Source organism: Mustelus asterias, chromosome 10, assembly GCF_964213995.1.
Source record: "Mustelus asterias chromosome 10, sMusAst1.hap1.1, whole genome shotgun sequence".
Taxonomy (NCBI): domain Eukaryota; kingdom Metazoa; phylum Chordata; class Chondrichthyes; order Carcharhiniformes; family Triakidae; genus Mustelus; species Mustelus asterias.
The window spans coordinates 3,354,176-3,377,332 of NC_135810.1; the positions used below are offsets into that span (position 1 = coordinate 3,354,176).

The 23,157-nt window shown below is 43.7% G+C and overlaps 1 protein-coding gene across 1 annotated transcript in view; it reads right to left on the reverse strand.

Moving 5' to 3' along the window:
* The window catches only part of pcca (propionyl-CoA carboxylase subunit alpha), a 374,693-nt gene that overhangs the window by 1,543 nt on the left and 349,993 nt on the right, over positions 1-23,157 (reverse strand). Inside the window, exon 23 of the mRNA XM_078221544.1 lies at positions 790-867. Within this exon, the coding sequence (XP_078077670.1) occupies positions 790-867 (78 nt within the window). The remainder of the gene's footprint in view (positions 1-789; positions 868-23,157) is intronic.

Below are 23,157 nucleotides of genomic sequence, written 5' to 3' on the forward strand. Positions count from 1 at the left end.
TATCTTACATTCCTTTTCAATTTTCAGTAATTTAATTGTGCTCGCTGTTAAATGAGAAACATATTCAAGATACATTTTACTGAGGTACAATGAAATCCAGTATGATTACAAAAGATGGCATAACCTTTTAATGGCATAACACAAGGCATAACTTCTAGAAATTGTTAATTTAAGTAATTTGCTGCATACATCTGATCAGCATATTTATTTAAAATTCAACAGATTACAAACAAGAATTGTTAACTATCTGACATTTGTGAGCAAACGTTTGTTCTATTGGAGATAGTATCCCGATAATTCACTCATTCACATATGGGTGGCATGGTGGCACAGTGGTTAGTACTGCTGCCTCACAGCGCCAGGGACCTGGGTTCAATTCTGGCCTTGGGTGACTGTGTGGAGTTTGCCCGTTCTCCTTGTGTCCGCTTGGATTTCCTTCGGGTGCTCCAGTTTCCTCTCTCAGTCCAAAGATGTGCTAGTTTGGTGGATTGTCCATGCTAAATTGCCCATTGGTGTCAGGGGGACTAGCAGGGTAAATACATGAGGTTACAGGGATAGGGCCTGGGTGAGATTGTGGTCGGTGCAGACTCGATGGGCCGAATGGCCTCTTTTTGCACTGTAGGGATTCTATGAAAATAATTTACTTAATGAATAAGCTCCCGTTCAAAAATGCAGGTTAACCTTTAATTAAAAGATTAATACTCTTAGTTAGCAGTGACTACAGTCATGGGTCTCCAAATATTCACCCATTAACAAATACATTTTTTAACTCAGTTCCCGTGAACCTACCTTTCCAGATTTAGTTGCGGCCAAACTATTTTGCATTTTCATCGCTTCGATTACACAGACCTCCTGACCTTCCGTCACCTGCGCAGTTTATGTAAAAAAAACAGAAGATGAATACCAACATTTTATCAAAGGCCAACATTCTCACTGTCCCAGAAAATGGAATAGACACCATGGGAAAAATCATTACGGGAAATAAACTGAATGGCACTAGACCACCTGATACTCTGTTTTTATTAAAATTAAATTTGGAAGTTAAACCAAGAGGAAAGGTCCTTGGTTTGATGTCTTCGCTGCATTGTGTTAACTGGCAGCTGCCGCGGGGATAAGGTGAAACCTTACTTAGTATTCCCACTTTTCTGACCTTCCAATGGAAGAGTGTACCCATCTTAGATAGCAGATTCTCTGGAGCATTTCTATCAGATAAAATCTGACACCAAGTCAAAAGAGATATTCAGACAGGGACCAAAGAACTAGTTCAAAAGAAAGGTTTTAAGGAGCATTTTAACTCCACACTGTACCAATACGGTATGACATACTAAAGCTACCTAGGGGTGGGCAATGCATGCTGGCCTAGCCAGTGAAGCCCACATTGAATGTATTTTTTTAAATCGTACAAAATCTTCTTCTGCATTATGTCCTCAAACCCAGCTTTGGTCGCTATGCAATGTTAAAAGGAATGCTAGTTTTAAGAAATCTCAGCAGGTCTGGTAGCATCTGTAAGGAGAGAAAAGAGCTGAAGTTTCGAGTCCAGAGGACTCTTTGTCAAAGGGTCACCTGGACTCGAAACGTCAGCTCTTTTCTCTCCTTACAGATGCTGCCAGACCTGCTGAGGTTTTCCAGCCTTTTCTCTTTTGGTTTCGGATTCCGGCATCTGCAGAAATATGCTTTTATGCTAGTTTTGGGATCCAATATCCAGCAATGTTAGTAAAAGATGAATTGACTTCAACATGGCAAAGATAAGACCATAAGACCATAAGACATAGGAGCGGAAGTAAGGCCATTCGGCCCATCGAGTCCACTCCACCATTCAATCATGGTTGATTTCAACTCCATTTACCCGCTCTCTCCCCATAGCCCTTAATTCCTCGAGAAATCAAGAATTTATCAATTTCTGTCTTGAAGACGCTCAACGTCTCGGCCTCCACAGCCCTCTGTGGCAATGAATTCCACAGACCCACCACTCTCTGGCTGAAGAAATTTCTCCTCATCTCTGTTCTAAAGTGACTCCCTTTTATTCTAAGGCTGTGCCCCCGCGTCCTAGTCTCCCCTGTTAATGGAAACAACTTCCCTACGTCCATCCTATCTAAGCCGTTCATTATCTTGTAAGTTTCTATCAGATCTCCCCTCAACCTCCTAAACTCCAATGAATATAATCCCACGATCCTCAGACGTTCATCGTATGTCAGGCCTACCATTCCTGGGATCATCCGTGTGAATCTCCGCTGGACCCGCTCCAGTGCCAGTATGTCCTTCCTGAGGTGTGGGGCCCAAAATTGCTCACAGTACTCCAAATGGGGCCTAACCAGTGCTTTATAAAGCCTCAGAAGTACATCCCTGCTTTTGTATTCCAAGCCTCTTGAGATAAATGACAACATTACATTTGCTTTCTTAATTACGGACTCATGGAAACCATGCAGGAAGACACAGAACATCTCATATGAAGTTGATCTTTCTCTACACCCTAGCTATGACTGTAACATTTAGTTCTGCACTCTCTGGTTTCCCTCCCTATGCACGGTATGCTTTGTCTGTGTAGTGCGTCAGAAACAATACTTATCAGTGTATCCCAATACATGACAATAATAAAATAAATCAAATAAAAATCTTGCTATTCCTCCTAGAATCTGTAGAGGCTTTGTGACAGAATCTTTTTTAAAAACAGTATAATTTTCCAAAATTTAAAAAGTTTTTAAAGTTTAAAGAAATCCATTATCCCTGCATTATAGAGTTTTAAAAATGTAATTTGCTTAATTTTTATTAACATTTATCATGCAAGTTAAAGCCGCATGTTGTGTTTTTATTGTAGAATCTGTAAGATGTATTTAACATCTAGTAAACTTGAGAAAAAGGATTAGTAATGGATACTAATTATAGCAATAGCTAAACCAAGTAACATCTCTTAATTGAGTGAATTGTCAGTATATTCTTTAACCTAGTTTAGTAACTAATGGATCATGATTTACCATTTTATCAACTTACTTCCAAAAGCATCAAAAGAAAATGCTCAACTATTAAAATTGAAGTTTCACGACAGGTTACAGAGCAAACTAGGCTGCTGTTTATGAAGACATGTAAACTAATGAGTGTATTAATTATTATCCCACGGCTAAACATCAGACAATGAAATAATGTAGTGTTTGATCCAATCCATCAGTATATACCATCATTACTATGTACTTGTTCAGAATTAATGGTTAATGCATTTGTGTCATTCACAACGTGGACAACACAGTGGCAGAGTGATTAGCACTGCTGTCTCACAGTGCCAGGGACCCTGGTTCAATTCCAGCCTCGGCTGGCTGTGTGGAGTTTGCACATTCTCCCTGTGTCTGCGTGTTCCGGTTTCCTCCCACAGTCTGAAAGGCGTGCTGGTGAGGTGGATTGGCCATGGTAAATTACCCCTTATTGTTTAAAGATGTGTAATTTAGGAGGATTTGCAGGTAAATATGTGGGGTTATGGGAAAAGACCTGGGTGGGATCCTCTATCGGAGAGCCAGTACAGACTTGATGGACCAAATGGCCTCCTTCTGCACTGCAGGGATTCTATGATTCTAACCTGACATCTGGGATAAAGTAATTACATGACTTTCAGAGAGTATTTGGGAGCAATTTTAATCTGTCCCCCCAAAAAGGAAAACCACAGCATTGGGTGAAACACTAACTCTACACAGTATTACTCTCCCAACAGGGAATAAAATCAGGCAGGATATAAAAACCCCCATTCATCAAATTCCCGAGGGGCGCATCAAGTTTAAGTGGCTACCTTAACGAAAGTCATTCTCTTCATCAGGGTCTCCAGGCATACCAAGCAAGGGGCAAGAGATTCAGACTCTTTTCAGAAGTCTTTTGATAAACCAATAACTGATGCTGGACTTTCCCTTCTGCGTCTAATTGACGCAAAGCTTTGTTGATTGGGAGCACATATCTTCCATCCTGTTTCCAGGGCCGCACCCCGCCCCCTCCCCTCCCCCCTTCCCGTTTCTGACACCGGGTCAAGATTCACACTCGCATCAGATCATCGAACTGGCAACTCATCAGGGCTGCAATGAGCTCTGGACCAGAATGCCGAGAGTAAGACACATTTATTCCACAGAACTTGGTGTTTTAGGCGCTTTCGAATGTCACATAGCACTGCCACATTTTTCAGACATCTCCAACTGATGATTAATTGTGAGTGAAGGGAAATAAGACCAGCTGCTTGCCATGGCCTGAAACATTACTATAATGGATATAAGCTGCCAATTTTCCAGGTTTACTGGCATGTCTTCCCTGTGCAATTAAGGAAAGTTATAAATGATATGGAAATCTATCAAGGCCCATTTATTTTCACAGAGTGGTTCCTCCCGAGAGACTTCCACCTTAAAACTTTGGGGGCAGCACAATATATAGACAGGTAACCTGATTTTAACTCTTTAGCCTGCGTAAGTTCATTAAGACGTGTGTCTGGCCTAAGAATGTGACTGTGGGATGGGCCCAGGAAAATTCTGAACTCCATCCTTTAAGACATCTGCTACATTTTCTGGTGGGGGAGGTGAGGGGGGTGGGGGCAGTTGCTGCCAAATGCCCTTTAATTATTCCCATGAATGCACCCTCATAGAGAACAAGGTGCCAAAGTCACACTCGGGCAAACACTGCTAGCTGAGAGCAGTCGGTACAAAACCAGCAAACCAAACCTAAAGAGCCCGTTTAAAGGCATCGTGTTTTGCCGGGACGGGGGTTGCAGCTTTACATCCGCAGACAGGCATCCATCAGGAATCGTGGAGGGGGGAAAAAGGGGGGAACTAAGAGCTTCAAAAAATCTCCTGAAACAACAATAATAAAAGATGTATGGCTGATCCAGGCTGCCTTTGGCCACACTGTCAGTGTGCGCAGATGCCAGGGAACATTCAAAACTAAAGAGGAAAAGCATGGGCATCCATGATAAGGAATGCCACAATTTTGGTCCTGATTCTTGCGCGATGTGAAATGAGCATAATACATTTGCTGGATGTGGCGTACAGTAACAGATGTGCTTTTCCCACATGAGGGAGAGTGCGCTATCCTGGGCTGTGATCGGTTTTGAACAGATGGAAAAATGCATTAGAGGAGCCCCCTCCACACCCCCACCGCAACAAGCATTCACCATGTATCTTCCCGAGGAAACAAATTAAAATGCGATTCGGTATTGGTAAGGGGCGGTTGCAAAATTGATTTATTTTCTTCAACCGCGTTCCTCCAGCAGTCACTTCCCTTTAGCCAAGTTCAAAATGAAAATGAAAAGCTGCAGAATCAGATTCAGTTTGTTTAATGTTGTTTTTTTTTGCGCAGATCCGGCAGAAATCAGAGGACTGCAATGGAACTAGTGCCAGTGACATATGGCTTTCCATGGTGCTAAACATTCATACTCGAGACAGGTTCATCAGTCATTTGTGTTATCTGGATTAAAAAATTATCGGTTGATGGATGATATTTAGAGTTTACCTGCTGCTCAAACATTACCAAAGAAACACAGGTTTTTAAACCCACATGACATTAGAAACTGCAGACCATGAAATACTTTTGCTTGCAATGCTCAGATCATGCATGCCAGGTAATATACAGTAATAAATAAACATACGAAACTCCCAGCTAAAATCCACAGCCGGGGTCATATCTGCACAGGCCAATTACTGCAGAGCATCTGTTGTACAAGCAGTACCGCACAACTTGGTGGTTTAAAGAAAAAAAGAAAGTGTATTTTTCTCAAAACGGGAGTTTCATTAATGAAGCAGGAAGCCACATAACTTCCTACATATTTTCTTAAAAAGCACAAAGTCCCTCAGAGAAGGTTTAGTAATGTCACATCTCCCTTTGTTCTATCATGCCCTGCATTTGTCTGCCAAATGTGACAGAAGGCACAACGAGGGTCATAGGGGTCCAATTGTGATATCACCTTCTGTTCAGGCAAAGTGCAACATAAACAAGGGGATCAGTACAAAAATGATCTTACTCCAAAGAATCGGAACCGTTCAACCATTCCCGAGGATTTCTTAAGTCAGGGATATGAGAGGGGTTTAAAATGCTGGTAGTATTTAAAAGTTTATTTATTGGTGTCACAAGTAGGCTTACATTATTTTTTATATATATTCTTTTGTGGGATGTGGGCGTCGCTGGCTGGCCAGCATTTATTGCCCATCCCAAGTTGCCATGGGCAGTTGAGAGTCAACCACATTGCAATGTGGTTAACACTGCAATGAAGTTATTGTGAAAATCCCCCAAGTCATCACACTCAGGTGCCTGTTCGGGTACACCGAGGGAGAATTTAGCATGGCCAATGCACCTAACCAGCACGTCTTTCAGACTTTGGGAGGAAACCGGAGCACCCGGAGGAAACCCATGCAGATACGGGGAGAATGTGCAGACTCTGCACAGACAATGACCCAAGCTGGGAATCGAACCGGGTCCCTGGCGAGACAGCGGTGCTAACTACTGTGCCACCCAATTTCCTCGGGCAAACATACAGTCTACATCAAACCAGAATGAGTGTTTTTGGTCTATTCTGAATAAAAGCTGAATTGGAGTTTTTGAACGCACTGATCAGGAAGAAAGTTAAAAATACGATACTAATTGCAATTCATAAGTGAGAAGATTAGTCTCTTGCCTAGTCGGTAACAGAGCAAACATAGTTTGCACAAGTTTAAAGATTTTCTTTGCTTTTATCTTTTAATTTTTGGCAAACCTTTCCCCCTTCCCCTTCAAATAGTTTCCATTCTGATTATACAAAAGCAAAATGCTGCAGATGCTGGAAATCTGAAATAGATACGGAAAATGGCGGAAATGCTCTGCAGGTCTGGCATCATCTGCGGAGAGAGGAAGAGAGAGAAACATAATGGGATGAATTTCACCGCCCCGCCCACCACGGGAATCGGAGCGAGCGAGGGGCGGACCATGGAAAGGTCCGTTGACCTCGGGCGGGATTTTCCGGTTTCGGGGTGGGTGCAGCCTGAAAATCCCACCCCAAAATGTTTCACGTCAATCACGCGCCATCAGGATTGGGAAAAGTCAGAAAAGTAACAGGTTTGAAGCAGGTGAAATGGGGAAAGGTGGGAAAAGAACAAAAGGAAGATGGGATAGGTTAAATGACTAAAGTGTTGGTGTGGAAAAGCCAACGGGAGTGATAATGGGACAAGTAAAGAAACAAAAAAAATTGTCCAGAACAGATATGAACGGTAGAATAATGAACAGCGCCCATCCAAAAGCAAACAAGAAGAGAAAAATAAGATAAAGGCCGAAACATGCGAAAATTTGAAACAAAATTTAGGCAGAGGTTACAGTCTGAAATTGCTTAATTCAGTGCTGAGTCCATAAATCTGCAATGTGCCCAACTGAAAGAGAGCTACTGTTCTTTCAGCTTGATTGGAACACTGCAGAAAGCAGAGGATAGAGGGGTCAGTGTAAGAGCAAGGTGGGGAACTGAAATGACAGGTCACTGGAAGCTCGGGGTCATGACTGCAGAACGAACAGAGATGTTCTGCAAAATTGTCATCCAATCTACACTTGGTTTCCCCAGTGTGGAGGAGAGCGCACTGTGAGGAGCGAACTCAGGGTACTGAATTGAAAGAAGTACACCTCTCCTCATTGTCCACGGCCCCGAACACTCATTTCAGCTGAAGCAGTGACTCACACGTACCTCTTTGGATCAGAGGCTAAACAACTGTCTTCAAGGGGGAGAGAGAGGAAGAGAGATTTAGGGAGAGAATCCCAGAGCTTGGGCCCTGGGCAGCTGAAGGCCCGGCCGCCAATTGTGGGATGATGAAAATCAGAGGAACAGTGAGAATCGGCAATGCACAAGAAGCCAGAATTGGAGGAGTGCAGAGGTCATAGATAGAATCCCTACAGTGCAGAAGGAGGCCATTCAGCCCATCGCGTCTGTGCTGACCACAATCCACCCAGGCCCTATCCCTGTAACCCCACACATTTACTCTGCTAATACCCTGACACTAGGGTCAATTTAGCATGGCCAATCAACCTAACCCACACATCTTTGGACTGTGGGAGGAAACCCACAGAGATACAGGGAGAACGTGCAAACTCCACACAGACAGTGACCAGAGGCCAGAATTGAACCTGGGTCCCTGGCGCTGTGAGGCAGCAGTGTTAACCACTGTGCCGCCCCAAGCTCCCAGTGACCTGTCATTCTAGTTCCCCACCATGCCTTTGATAAGAAAATCCCAAAGGCTTCAGGAGATTAGAGAGACAGGGAAGGCTGAGGCAATGAAGGGATTGATGTTGAGGGTGAAAATTTTTAAACGGGTGGTACTATTAAACAATCCTAAATGGAAAAATGTATCTTTAAAACACACAGGTTATAAATTCTCGCGACTTTAATTTGATATAAAGCAGACTATTTCCTGTTCATTGCAAGGTTTATAACTGGTGGTACACAGACACTGATCAAATATGAAGCTGATGAACCTTGCTACTAAAACACGCTGATGAATTTATACTTTTACTGTTCTACACAAATGTGGCATTTGCTTGATTAGGATTTATAACTGGAGGATCAGTTAGACCTCACTTCATCCCAGAAGGTCACATGATGGGAACTTGGACAAAGCAGCAGACGGAACAGCACTGGGTGCAAAACAGGCCGACTCTCCGGGGCACCCATTATGGTCCCATTCTGGTCGCCAATTCTGGCAGGCACATTCCTGGAAGTCTCACTGTATGACCTCCTGCTGCCCCACCATTTGTTGCCGGATGCACCCACTGTCATAGCACCCTGCCTTCCCACAGCCAATCGGACAGTGAACAGATTCTTCCTTATTGCTGAAATAAAGTCATGTTTTCGAAGCTTTTCCTCCGACACTCATCAGGACAGGCACAAGAATGCCAAATTTCAAACGGAACAACAACTTATACTGCATGAGAAAAAGGTGCTGACTGGTTGGCAAGTTGACTTCGATTGGTCGAGGCGTTACCATGGAGAACATACCAAGTTAACTATTGTCTGGATTTTTCATTACCCGGTTGAATAATTTTTGGTTGTCAGCCAGTCAAACAGCCTCTTCATGTCAAATATTTTTGTTCATAATTAATAAACAAAGGTGTTCAAAGAAAGTTTAAAAATAAACACTTTTTGTTGTTCCTACAGATTTTTCTCCTCAGTTTACTCCAGTGTCCTGGAAACTCCAGGGTAATAGGGAGAGGAGAAGGCCACTCAGTCCATCGAGCCTGCTCTGCCATTCAATGAGATCTCGGCTGATCATCTATGTCAATGCCACATTTCCACACCATTTCCATATCCTTGGATGCCAATTCTTGGGGAATTGGCAGCTCCAGATTCAGCTACAGCACTGGAGTATCTGGATATTGGGCACGCCACGTAATGGGCAGCAGGGCAATCCCCCACCAGTCCAATTTCACTGCCCCATGTACCATAAACTTCAGTGTAACCTGGGATGCGGTTCCATCATCTCGCAGTTTGGTTTATTCCAGGCATCCAAGAAACACAATCAACATCACCAGCATCAAGCAGACTTGATTAAGAATAGAAATCAGTACTAGGGGACGTAAAGGAAAGCTGTATTAACAGGCGAGCCAGCTCCCCTCATGGCTGGACCACTAATCTCAGCCTGAAAATCACACACCATCTTCGCATTGGTCAGAACGACTAATACCAAGAATCTCTGTATAGATGGAAAGGAGTGCAGCATCTAATTCTACCCAATCCGACCATGTCCCATAATGATCTCTTTGTGCTCTGTAACCAGTAACCAATGCCATATGGACGCTTCGCTGGTATGAACACTTGGCCTGTATTGGAGGATTTCAGGAATGATCCAACTTCAAGATAAGACCATGAGACCATAAGACATAGGAGCAGAATTAGGCCACTCGGCCCATCGAGTCTGCTCCGCCATACAATCATGGCTGATATTTTTCTCATCCCCATTCTCCTGCCTTTTCCCCATAAACCCTGATCCCCTTATTAATCAAGCACCTTTCTATCTCTGTCTTAAAGACATTCAATGATCTGGCCTCCACAGCCTTCTGTGGCAAAGAGTTCCACGGAGTCACCATTTTCTGGCTGAAGAAATTCCTCCTCATCTCTGTTTTGAAGGATCGTCTCTTCAGCCTGAGGTTGTGTCCTCTGGTTCTAGTTTTTCCTACCAGTGGAAACATCCTCTCCACTTCCATTCTATCCAGGCCTTGCAGTATCCTGTAAGTTTCAATAAGATCCCCACTCATCCTTCTAAACTCCAATGAGTACAGACCCAGAGTCCTCAGCTGTTCCTCATATGACAAGCTCTTCATTCCAGGGATCATTCCTGTGAACCTCCTCTGGACCCTTTCCAAGGCCAGTACATCCTTGCTTAGATATGGGGCCCAAAGCTGTTCACAATACTCCAAATGGGGTCTGACCAGAGCCTTATACAGCCTCAGAAGTACATCCCTGCTCTTGTATTCGAGATCTCTCGACATGAATGCCAACATTGCATTTGCCTTCTTAACTGCCGACTGAACCTGCACGTTAACCTTAAGAAAATCTTGAACAAGGACTCCCTTTGTGTTTCTGATTTCCTAAGTATTTTCCTATTTAGAAAATTCCTCCTTCCAAAGTGCATAACCTCACACTTTTCCACATTGTATTCCATCTGCCACTTCTTTGCCCACTCTCCTAACGTCCAAGTCCTCCTGCAGCCCCCCTGCTTCCTCGATACTACCTGTCCCAATGGTCCATTGACACACTGATACATGCAGCACATTTAATGAAATGGGAAAGGTTCAGATTTCCAACACCTCAACTATATTCGAATAAGCACAGATAGACTTAACTTCTTCAGAGACACAGCCCCTCCTCGGATTCACTCCTCCCCATTTCTCTAACTGCCTACTGACCTACAAACCCCCCAAGATCTCTGTGCTCCTCCAATTCAAGACTGAGCATCCCCAATCTGCACCTGGATCTGCAGTTCTGGAATTCCTTCCCTAATCCTCTCTGTCTTTATTTGATTTAATTTGATTTATTATTGTCACATGTATTTGTATACAGTGAAAAGTATTGTTTCTTGCGTGCGATACAGGCAAAGCATACTGTTCATAGAGCAGGAAAGGAGAGATTGCAGAAGATAATGTTACAATCACAGCTAAGGTGTAGAAAAATATCAACTTAATGCGAGATAGGTCCATTCAAAATTCTGATGGTAGCAGGGAAGAAGCTGTTCTTGGGTCGGTTGGTACGTGACCTCAGACATTTGTATCTTTTGCCCGACGGAAGAAGGTGGAAGAGAGGATGTCTGGGGTGCGTGGAGTCCTTGATTATGTGGGCTGTTTTTCCGAGGCAGTGGAAAGTGTAGACAGAGTCAATGGATGGGAGGCTGGTTTGCGTGATGGACTGGGCTTCGTTCATGAACCTTTGTAGTTTCTCATGATCTTGGGCAGACTAGGAGCCATACAACCAGAAAGAATGCTTTCTATGGTGCATCTGGAAAGGTTGGTGAGAGTCATTGCGGATATGCCAAATTTCCTGAGTCTTCTGAGAAAGTAGAGGCATTGGTGGACTTTCTTAACTATAGTGTCGGCATGGGGAGACCGGACAAGTTGTTGGTGATCTGGACACCTAAACACTTGAAGCTCTCGACCATTTCCACTCCGTCCCCCTCCTATAAGACCCAATTCCAAATCCAAATTTTGACCAAGCTTTTGGCCATCTGCCCTATTATCTTTTCATGTGGCTTGGTATAAAGTTTTGCTTGCTAATAGCTCTTGTGAAACACCCTGGGACATTGTTCTATGTTAACGGCACTATATCAATGAAAGCTTTGATTGTAGATGGGGCTGAATTAAAATGAATGCATCCAATTACTAAATGTGTTAAATTAGATTTCCTCAGAATGATTCACACGGCTTCCATTTTCTTCTCACAGTAAAGAACTATGAATGAGATCTTACCTATTTTTTATATTCTATAGGTTAGGGAGAATGAGAGGTCTATTGACTGCATTAGGCATGTGGTGTATGTTCAGTAGGTTCCACAAAGAGTTTTGTATTGTTAAACATTAATTGTCTTTGCTAACAAATAACTATGTACATTTGTACAGGGCATAGCCCAAGCTATGAGCTAACTCCATGCTTGTTTCTACGCAGGTCTCTGTCCAGACCACAACTGACTCGAGTCTCAGGTCACATGTCTCTTTTCATCACACTGTGGATGGTACTGTTTCCCAGTCCTATATTAACCCTCGCTAACAGATACCCTATACTACAGCACAAATTCTTACTGTGGCCACGGACTAGCAACCACCCACTTAATAGATGGATCAAAAATGCACATGCCTTTATGGAGCACCTTTCATAACTACATGGCATTCCAAAACACTTTACAGCCAGTGAAGTACATTTTGAAGTGTAGTCACTGTGGTAATGGAAGAAACATGGCAGCGAATTTGTGCACGGCAATGTGACAAGGACCAGAAAATCTGTTTTACTGTGATGTTAGTTGGACACCAGGAAGAAGTATAAGAGCAACGTTGGAGTTGTACAGAGCGTTGGTCAGCCCACAGCCAGAATGCTGTATGCAGTTCTTGTCATCTCACTTTAGGAAGGAGGTGATTGCTCTAGAGGGGGTACAGAGGAGATTGGGAGCGAGGAATAAATAAATCATTCACACCGTTCATAGTGAGACCACCAACTGAACCAAATTCTGGGCCCATTCACATGACTGGGTGAAATGCAAATTTGACAATCCCCATAGACACCAATAACATTTATAAAAAGAATTTGAACTTCCAGTTAATGATTGAAAGGATTACTCAGTAAGATTAAGCTTCAAGGCTTTTACTGCAACACACAAACTAAAAGAAACATTGACCAAACACTATTTCAGTAGACAATTTATAATCTAAGTTATAAGGTTTCCCCGTTTAACATTTAAAATGACTGAAAATCTTTCTCTGCGGTTCTACGTTACTTAGTCCCTTAAGAAGTCACTTCATTCTCCAGGAACCAGTCCAAAGTGATTCTTAGTTCCTCTTTCTCTTTCCAGCCAGATAACCTCCACTTTCCAACTGACTTTCAGGGTGTAGGTTAACTTGGAAATCACGTCCTCTGACCAAAGTTAGGCAAATCTCCTAGATTCATTAAAGTCCTCACAACACTATGGACCTTCCTCTCTCAAAGCCCAGCTCCTTGGCAGCATGAATCACACGGGCCTTGTACCTAGGTAGAAATGCTTGGTTATCTTCTAGAAGCCCCAACTCCATACTATTGAGGAATTAAATAGACATTTAAAGTATAACCACTTACAAAACATGACATTCCTAACACCTCCCTGGGACTTGCAGACTAATAGTCTATCCACTGTCAGTACAGTTGCATTGGCTATTGTCAACAGGTATGGATATCATGCACCTTCTTCCCATTAAAACAACCTTGGCTCCCTTTTAATTTTTCACAACCAAGCCACAGAGGCTTGTTATCATCAGAATTTAGAACAGGTCACACGACCTCCTTCATTCCTTCATTTTACCCTAAATTAAAGAGATAGTTCCAAAACGTAACAATCTTAAAAACCTCACATTTGTGACACCCAGGTTCTCTCCAATCCCTCTGTGTATCTTTAACCAAGCCGTACCAAAATAAAATGGACAGATGTTAAGAAACAAACCCATTGTAAGATATTGGAACCATAAAGACTAATCCGACCATTGCTAATTCACCTCGTAAACGTTGATTTGTAGAATTGCGTCAAGTGAGAGCGGGACCGGTTTCTGAGGTTAGCTCGTACGATGTTAATGTTAATCAAGGTTACTGCGGTTTCCTGGACTGGTTTATAGTTATCTGATGTGTCACACATTACAAAAATGACAAAACCCACCAAAGTATTTCATAGGCTGCGGGAGCATACTGAAGGAGTGAAAGATATTGGAAAGCAAGTACTTTCAAGGGGTTGAGAGAGGAGTTTGTCATTGTTTTTTATATATGTGGTGACATTCAAGGTATCAAAACAATGGACAGGCTGAGAGGACCACAAGCTCTTCCAGTGTTAACCCATTTTTTATTTATCAGAATACCCGTTTTAAATTATTTTTCTAGTTAGAACTAAGCTACATATTTACATCTTTAAAAATATTCATTCTCAGGACGTGGGCATTGATGGCTGGGCCAGCATTTATTGCCCATCCCTAGTTGCCCTTGGAGGCCAGTTGAGAGTCAACCACATTGCTGTGGCTCTGGAGTCACATGTAGGCCAGACCGGGTAAGGATGGCAGATTTCCTTCCCTAAAGGTTCATTCAAGGAGATAATGACCTTCTTGAGCTGCTACAGTCAATGTGGTGTAGGTACATGCACAGTGCCGTTAGGATTTTGACCCAGTGACAATGAAGGAGCGGTGATATAGTTCCAAGTCAGGATGGTGAGTAGCTTGGTGGGGAACTTGCAGGTGGTGGTGTTTCCTTGCATCTGCTGCCCTTGTCCTTTTAGGTGATAGAGGTCGCAGGTTTGGAAGGTGCTGTTGAGGGAGTAGATGAAAAAGCAGGGAGTGAGACAGGATGTATGGAAGTTTATTTTTCATTTGAGTCTGATTGGCTTGCTTTCAGAGGTGGTAGTTGGTGCTGAGAACTTGCAGCCCTCAGTAAAACCAAGTGGAGGAACATACGATTTTGAGTGAGGTTAGGAACTCTGTGGCTTGTCCAATTTCCTCTGAGGTGAATATTTCACACATGTTTCCTGAATTAGCAATTAGCCTCTTTCTCTTGTGCTTTTTCTAGAATATGGGAGGAGGAGTATAAGGATGGAAAGGTAGGGAGGGATATCGGGTCATCCCATATACATAATAATCTTGTAGTAATGCCTTTCTCAGGTGTTTGTTAAGCCTTCTAAAATCCATGTGAAGAAAAAAATACATTTCTGACTTTAAACAAATACAGGAATGAGAAGAGGACATTCAGCAGAATTAACATTGGATGTTGCTGAAACAATAAGTCTGTTAACAATATGCACCGTTATTAATGAGCAACTCATCCAATAAGTTCAGTGGATGAAGAGAGACACCGGGAGTTGTGAATCTCCAGATGCTGCTGCTCGATTTATGGTGATCCACTGTTTGCTTCCGACAAACAACATCTCACCCTCAAAATACCCCATTATTTATCAGTCTCACAAGTTGGCTTACATTAGAACTGCAGTGAAGTTACTGTGAAAATCCCCTCGTCGCCACATTCCGGCGCCTGAGGGGGAATTTAGCATGACCAACGCACCTAACCAGCACGTCTTTCGGACTGTGGGAGGAAACCGGAGCACCCGGAGGAAACCCCACGCAGACGCAGGGAGAATGTGCAAATTCCACACAGACAGTGACCCAAGCTGGGAATCAAACCTGGGCCCCTGGTGCTGTGGGGCAACAGGGCTAACCACTGTGCCATCGTGCCACCCAACTTGCTGAATTTGCACATTAATTGTCCGCTGAACTCACCACAGAAAGTTAGGGCTCATAACGAACAGCGTAAACACCTTTTCAATGTGACATTTATTGATGCAACAACAATCAACCTCAATGTTGCATCTCAATCTTGCTGGTAGTAATCGCAGTAAGCGATTTTAGAAATGTCAAATCTTTTAAATTTTACATTTTATTTTTACTTTTCCTTTCTGTTTCTCTTCATCCCATCCTCCTTTCCCTCTCTTTGTTTCTCTTTCTGTCCTTGATTTGACTCTAATTTGCCCAATTTCTTTCTCCATCATTCCTCTGATTCCTTTCCAACCCTTAAATCTCATTGGTTAAGGACGATAAACATTTTGAGCTGAAGGTTGAGGGGAAAGTTTAACTAATGCTCCAGTCTGGGAAGATCTGGGCCAATGTCTTCAGAACGAATCTACCTGAGGGCTGGAATGTCCTTCTCTTAACGCATGTTTTCTTATTTTGTAGTGGTTCAAACTAAGGTCTTGATGAAATTGTTGCGTTGTATAAAACTTCGACTAGTCACGACTAACAGCAACATTTATAGTAGCGAGATTAATGTACAAAATCATCCCGACCCAATACACTTAGGCAAGAATATTAAGGGGCTACCCGAGACAGGTAACCAATTAAATGGAAGAAGATGTCTGAAGGACTGAGGGGTGACCTAATTGAGGTGTTCAAGATTATGAGGGGCATGGACAGGGTGGATAGGGAGCAGCTGTTCTCCTTAGTTGAAGGGTCAGTTATGAGGGGACACAAGTTAAAAGTGGGGGGTGGGAGGTTTAGGAGGGATTTGAGGAAAAACTTTTTTCTCAAAGTTTTTGAGAACTGGATTGTGCTGGCTGGGAGGGTGGTGGAAGTGGGATGCCTCACATCCTTTAAAAAGTACCTGGATGAGTACTTAGCACACCATAACATTCAAGGCTGTGGGCCAAGTGCTGGTAAGTGGGATTAGGTGGGCAGGTCAGGGGATTTCATGCGTTGGTGTAGACTCAATGGGCCGAAGGGCCTCTTCTGCACTGTGGTATTCTGCAATTCTGTGACTGAATGGCTTCCTCCTGTTACCAAGTTCCCAGATGTGATTGTTCCAATGGAATTCTACACACTGCACAGTGATTACGCAGTCATTTTAACTGAAGCAAGTCCATCATTGAAAGCAGGTTGGTTTACTACAGTGTTGTATTTCCTGCTCTCCGCCTTTTTCACATGACCACTGAGCTATTGTTTTTTTTGTTCAGGAAATACCCAGCAGAATGCATGAAAATCCTTCACCAAATAGGATGGTGCCCACCCCAACTCCGCCCACTCACTTCCCAAAGAAAATTATCAAAACCTCGGAAGACAGGACATTTATTATAGAGCAGCAACCCCCTATTCAACTGAAACTGCGCAGCTGCGCAAAGTGAAATAGATTACTCTGATGGACATGCACAGTGAGTAATCAGAGCTAGTTGTCCCCACCACTTACTTTTCAACGCTGATAGCTGGCACTGACTTGAGGCTCAGTCTTAACTCAGGAGGTCGATGTTAAAAAGGAAGGAATTAACTAAATCCTTTTCAACATCACCAGTGTGTTTTTGTAATTAAAGCAGCGTAATTAACACTGGCAGTAAGTGTAGGGTCACCAAGGCACAGATTATGTTCACCGCTCAACGCTTCCAGCAAAAAAACAGCTGCAGCAAGAAGAGGAGAACATCCTTTATCAACTTGGCCTCAGTCCCAGCCTAGTCCTTGTGGAGCGCCACATTTTGCTTCGCACATTTCGTGCTCTTCTGCTAACCTCACTTTGCGCACAAAAGGTGTCCTCAAGATTTCACTGTTCTCTTAAAATTGAAGTTAAATTGGGTTGTGTACAAAGGGAACTACAAGTCATGCAAGGAGCACTTTCCTTGGCAAAGCATGTAGAGGCATTAATGTTCGCCCAACAGAGACAGGCACTGTGACCAATCCAATATTTTATTTTAGTTCAGTTCTTGCATAGTTGCCCCTTAAACAAAGGGGCCTTTTTTTCCTTGCTTCATCTACTGTGGGTTTGCTGTGTAAGAAAGCTCATTTCTAATGACTGTTTTATAACTGGACAGTTTTAGAAATTTCTTTGATCTGCATCTCGACAAAAAAATAAAATTAACTTTTCATTTTACGATTCTACAGCAAATATTAAATTTCACTTAAGCACTAGACAAGGATAATTACTTCCTCTGATAATTGCTGTGTTCGTAATTGCCAGTGTAAGTTCTTTACAATGACTGTCTACTCAGAAAATCCTGTTAACCGTGCTTCCAAAACAACACGCTATCTGTCCTAACTGAAAGCCGTGTTGTCAAGACTATGAAACCGTCACACCAGCCAGTAATGTTTATAAAGTTAGATGTCAGCTGCGAAATGCGGATTTCTAATTTCATATTCCATCCAAGGCCTACATTAGGGCACAATCTGTGTGTCTCTGCATAGTTTTAAACTCCGATTCTTAAAGCCAAAGTCTTCTCAAAGGATTGCCCTCTTGTAGAACACCAGATGTGCTGCTCAAATGTTATTCTGGTCCAAGAAAGCAATAGACCAAGAAAGGGTCAAATTGGCGCAGTGAAGTTCCAGAGAAGAGACAGATTCATACTGCTTTAATTCTGATCAATGTTTAGAAGCACCCTTTAAAAACATTGTAAAGTCTAAACAGAAAGAATGCTGGTGGCTCACCGTAGCATGATTGTACGGCTTATTATCCTTTCAGCTCTTTCTGTTCATTTGTAAATTAATGGTGAGCAACAGGATTCGTCTGGGCTGCTTTTATCACACATGTGTCCGAACATCCACACATGGAGCTCGGTTCAGCTCAGCTACACAACATGCGTTGGCAGGGAAAATGTGACACCCCTGGCCTTGCTGTGAAAATCGAGACTGATACAGCATCATCTGGTGCGGTTTGAAAAGTGCCGTTTATCTCATCTCCTTCCCTCATTTCGCAGCCAAGGCTATTTGCCGGGACTGCCATTGGTTGTTCATCTGCACCGCACTCCCCTCACCCACACGCCGCACTCTCATTCCACCCTCCAGCTAATCCAAACAATTCTGGTTCTGTGATGGCAGCATTTTCTCAGCAAACGAGAGGCGCTCGATTAAATTAAGAGGCCTTTAGCTATGCGGCGAGAGAGAGGAAATTATTAGCGGCGTCTGTGTGGTTTTTGTCCCCTGCACTGGACAGGGTTGATGTCCTGCCTGCAACATTATGCTAAATATCAATCCGAATTGTACAAACTATTGTGCTCAAATTATATTTCTTTCTCTGTGGGTAGTCTGCTGCTAAATCCTCCAATGTGCTATGTATTCCTGCTGTCAGGATACTGGTGCCAGTACAGAACATTTGGATCGGTACTGTTTATACAACCTCCTCCTGCCTCAGAACTCTCAGCCCTGACTCCAAAGCCACAAACTTTTCTCTTATGATAGCTTGCCCTCTGGTTCCTGGCTAGCTTCTCAGACCACAACAACAGGGTATTGATCGATATCATCTTCCACCAAGTCATTGCTCCCCTCGGAACTGATTCATGTCTTGTAGCTACGGGACAGAGCCAGAGACCTGGAGGTTTCATGGAACCTCCCGTATCTTCCTGGTTTCACCCAGTCCTCTCTTAGTCCGACTTTACGCAGTGACCTCTGGATTATGCCCTCTGGAATGCATTGATTCAACATGAAAACATCCAAAAAGGAAATTGGATAAATATTTGAAAAGGAATCATAGAATCCCTACAGTACTGAAGGAGGCCACTCGGCCCATCGAGTCTGCACCGACAACAATCCCACCCAGGCCCTATCCCTGTAACCCCACATAATACCCTGCTAATCTCCCTGACACTAAGGGTCAATTTAGCATGGCCAATCCAACTAACCCGCACACCTTTGGATTGTGGGAGGAAACCGGAGCACCCGGAGGAAACCCATGCAGACACGGGGCGAATGTGCGAACTCCACACAGATAGTGACCCAAGCCGGGAATCGAATCCTGGCCCCTGGTGCTGTGAGGCAGCAGTGCTAACCACTAAGCCACCGTGCCGCCCAACGAGACATTTGTAGGACTATGGGTAAAGAGTAGGAGCAATGAGACAGCTCTTTCAAAGAGACAGTACGGGCCTGATGGGTGGAATGGCCTCCTTCTGTGCTGTAAAATTCTTTGTGATCCAGAAATTCCTTCTCCTCCTTATGTTGTAGCATGTGGAGAGAAGGATCTCAGGCTGAAAGGCTGCACCTGATGCAGTCATTAATCTCACAGAGAACTCCAGGATGGACGCATCTTCCATCCCCCAACGAGTAAAATCCAGGGCTCCTGTCCTTCTATTTCTCACCTGAAAAGAAAATGCTATTTCCCACCTGAACTCCAAAGCAGTCCTGTGTCTGGCTAACTAGATTAATAAGTTAAATCCTGTCCTGTATACCCAAGTCTGTTAATCAGGAAAGCTATTGAACATTCTTTAATGTTTTGCACTTACTATTGCCCATTGCTACTTGCCAGTCTTTCTTCATATCCCTCTAAGTTTTTGATGTCTTTAGATATTTCTCCGTTTACTCTAATTTTTGTTGGCATTACTGACTCCAGAAATGTTGAATGTCGCCAAGTCTAATTTTAACATTTCTATTCACCAGCTAACTCCAGCTTTCATTGGAATTCCATTTGCTTCTGTTAAAAAATAAGCCCCACGTCCAGATAATTAGATTTGTGCCTATTGTAATGTTTTTATTATTTTCAAATATCTATAACCTGCCCGTGGCCCGTCACAGCTCTGAGTGCGGCCCATTGACTGCCGCCCACACACAGGCAATGTGTTGCTAGTTCCTGCTGGGATTGTGCTGCTTGTTCCTGCTGGGATCGCGTTGCTAGTTCATGCTGGGATCGCGTTGCTAGTTCCTGCTGGGATCGCGTTGCTAGTTCCTGCTGGGATTGCGTTGCTAGTTCCTGCTGGGATCGCGTGGCTAGTTCCTGCTGGGATCGCGTTGCTAGTTCCTGCCCGGATCGCGTTGCTAGTTCCTGCTGGGATCGCGTTGCTAGTTCCTGCTGGGATTGCGTTGCTAGTTCCTGCTGGGATCGCGTTGCTAGTTCCTGCTGGGATTGCGTTGCTAGTTCCTGCCCGGATCGCATTGCTAGTTCCTGCTGGGATTGCGCTGCTGCTAGTTCATGCTGGGATCATGTTGCTAGTTCATGCTGAGATTGCGTTGCTAGTTCATTATTATAGAATTATAGAAACCCTACAGTGCAGAAGGAGGCCATTCGGCCCATCGGGTCTGCACCGACCACAATCCCACCCAGGCCCTACCCCCACTATTTACCCACTAATCCCTCTAATCTACACATCAGGACTCTAAGGGGCAATTTTTAACCTGGCCAATCAACCTAACCCGCACATCTTTGGACTGTGGGAGGAAACCGGAGCACCTGGAGGAAACCCACGCAGACACGAGGAGAATGTGCAAACTCCACACAGACAGTGACCCGAGCCGGGAATCGAACCCGGGACCCTAGAGCTGTGAAGCAGCAGTGCTAACCACTGTGCTACCGTGCCGCCGATGCTGGGATCGCGTTGCTAGTTCCTGCTGGGATCGCGTTACTAGTTCCTACTGGGATTGTGCTGCTAATTCCTGCTGGGATCACGTTGCTAGTTCCTGCTGGGATCATGTTGCTAATTCCTGCTGGGACTGCGTTGCTAGTTCATGCTGGGATGGTGTTGCTAATTCATGCTGGGATCGCGTTGCTCATTCCTGCTGGGATGGCGTTGCTTGTTCCTGCTGGGATCGTGTTGCTAGTTCATGCCGGGATCGCGTTGCTAGTTCATGTGGGATCGCGTTGCTAGTTCATGCCAGGATCGCGTTGCTAGTTCATGTTGGGATCATGTTGCTAGTTCATGCTGGGATCGCATTGCTTGCTCCTGCTGGGATCGCGTTGCTAGTTCCTGCTGGGATCGCATTGCTAGTTCACGCCTGGACCACGTTGCTACAGTTAAAGCAGTTCAAACAGCATGTCCAGCACTTTCTGGGTAAGTAAGCACAGGGATAATGTCCTGTTCTCGGTGCCAGAGCACTAATGGGTGTTTGCCCTTTTTTGATGTTTTTTACTTTGCCCCGGCCTTTGCGTTGAAGTAGCCGGAGGAAGAAGGAGAATCAAGGACCAAATTAAAAATGCAGAGCAAGAAGAACTGGCCAAAAAGAGAAAAATGGGTGATGAGACAGAATGGTAAAAGGACAACCGGGAGCTGGATTATTTTGTTACTGAACATTGTACTTTATATGCAACAAGCTGATAACACTTCCAAAAAAAATACAATATTAACAGACATTATGAAACACACCATTCCTGTCACATGGCAAACCTTCCGGTAGGTTCTGCCCAAAGTGCTCGATGGCTTTCAAATCTGAAAGAAGCCACGAAAACACAGAGGACAGATCCAACCAGAAGTTGCATTAATGTGGGTAAAGCAAGTGTAAATATTTCTTTTCTTTTTGCCATTTGAAGTTAATGACAATTCTATTAATATATGAATGATTATTTAAGCATCTTCTATAACTGGTTATGAAATACTTGGCGCGTATTAAATGTATTTAATCTTATTCATGGGGTCATGGTTAGTGCAAGTGTCCGATTTCAGTCTTGTGACCCACTGGGATGAAGGAGGGTTACTTATGTGGCCCACTCACTAGCCTAGGCTGTCCATCACAGATCTATATAGCACTTCTTATATTAAAAAAACTCTCAAAATCCTTTTGCAAGGAGAAAGATGGATATTGAACAAGATGTAAAAGAAATTTGGAGGCAAAGTGGAAGATGAAAGTGGAGGTCAGGAAAAGGTAAGGCTAATGGAGTCCGAAAGGGAAAATGGCCAAACGAAATTGCTTTGAAATGAGTTCCATCGATCATAGAGTTTTACAGCACAGAAAGAGGCCTTTCGGCCCATCTTGTCTGTACCAGCCATCAAGCACCTATCTATTCTAATCCCATTTTCCAGCACTTGGTCCATAGACCTGTGTGCTTAGGCATTTCAAGTGCTCATCTAAATGCTTCTTAAATGTTGTGAGGGTTCCCGCCTTGACCATCCTTTCAGGCAGTGAGTCCCAGATTCCCACCATCCGCAGGGTGAAAAGATTTTTCCTCAAATCCCTTCTAAATCTCCTGCCCCTTATCTTAAATCTATGGCCCCATGGTTATTGATCTCTCTGAGAAGGGGAAAAGTTCCTTCCCATCTACCCTACGAACAATAGGTTGAAGGAAGCTGCATATAGTCAATTGGTAGTACAGAACTTGAGTATTGCTGAAAAAAAGAGACATGCTGTCAAACCTTTTTGTCTTACACTCATCAGGACAGACACAACACCAAAATTTCAACGGGAACAACAATTTATATTGCGCAAAAAAAGGGTGATGATTGGATGGCAAGTTGACTCGTTGAGGTGTTGCCATGGGGGACACATTAGGCATTACTGACCCCACGTTTTTGCTACTTACGCTTGCCAGAAGCTACATACATTCATACACAGGGACCTGTCCTCTTCTGGGATTGTGAGGCTTCTGAATTGAACACTCTCCACTTGTCTGGATGAGTGCAGCCCCAAAAACATTCGAGAAACTCGATACCATCCAGGACAGAGCAGCCCGCTTGATTGGCATCCCATCCATGACCACAAATATTCACTCCTTCCAAAACCTAAGCACAGTGGCAGCAGTGTGTACCATCTACAAGATGCACTGCAT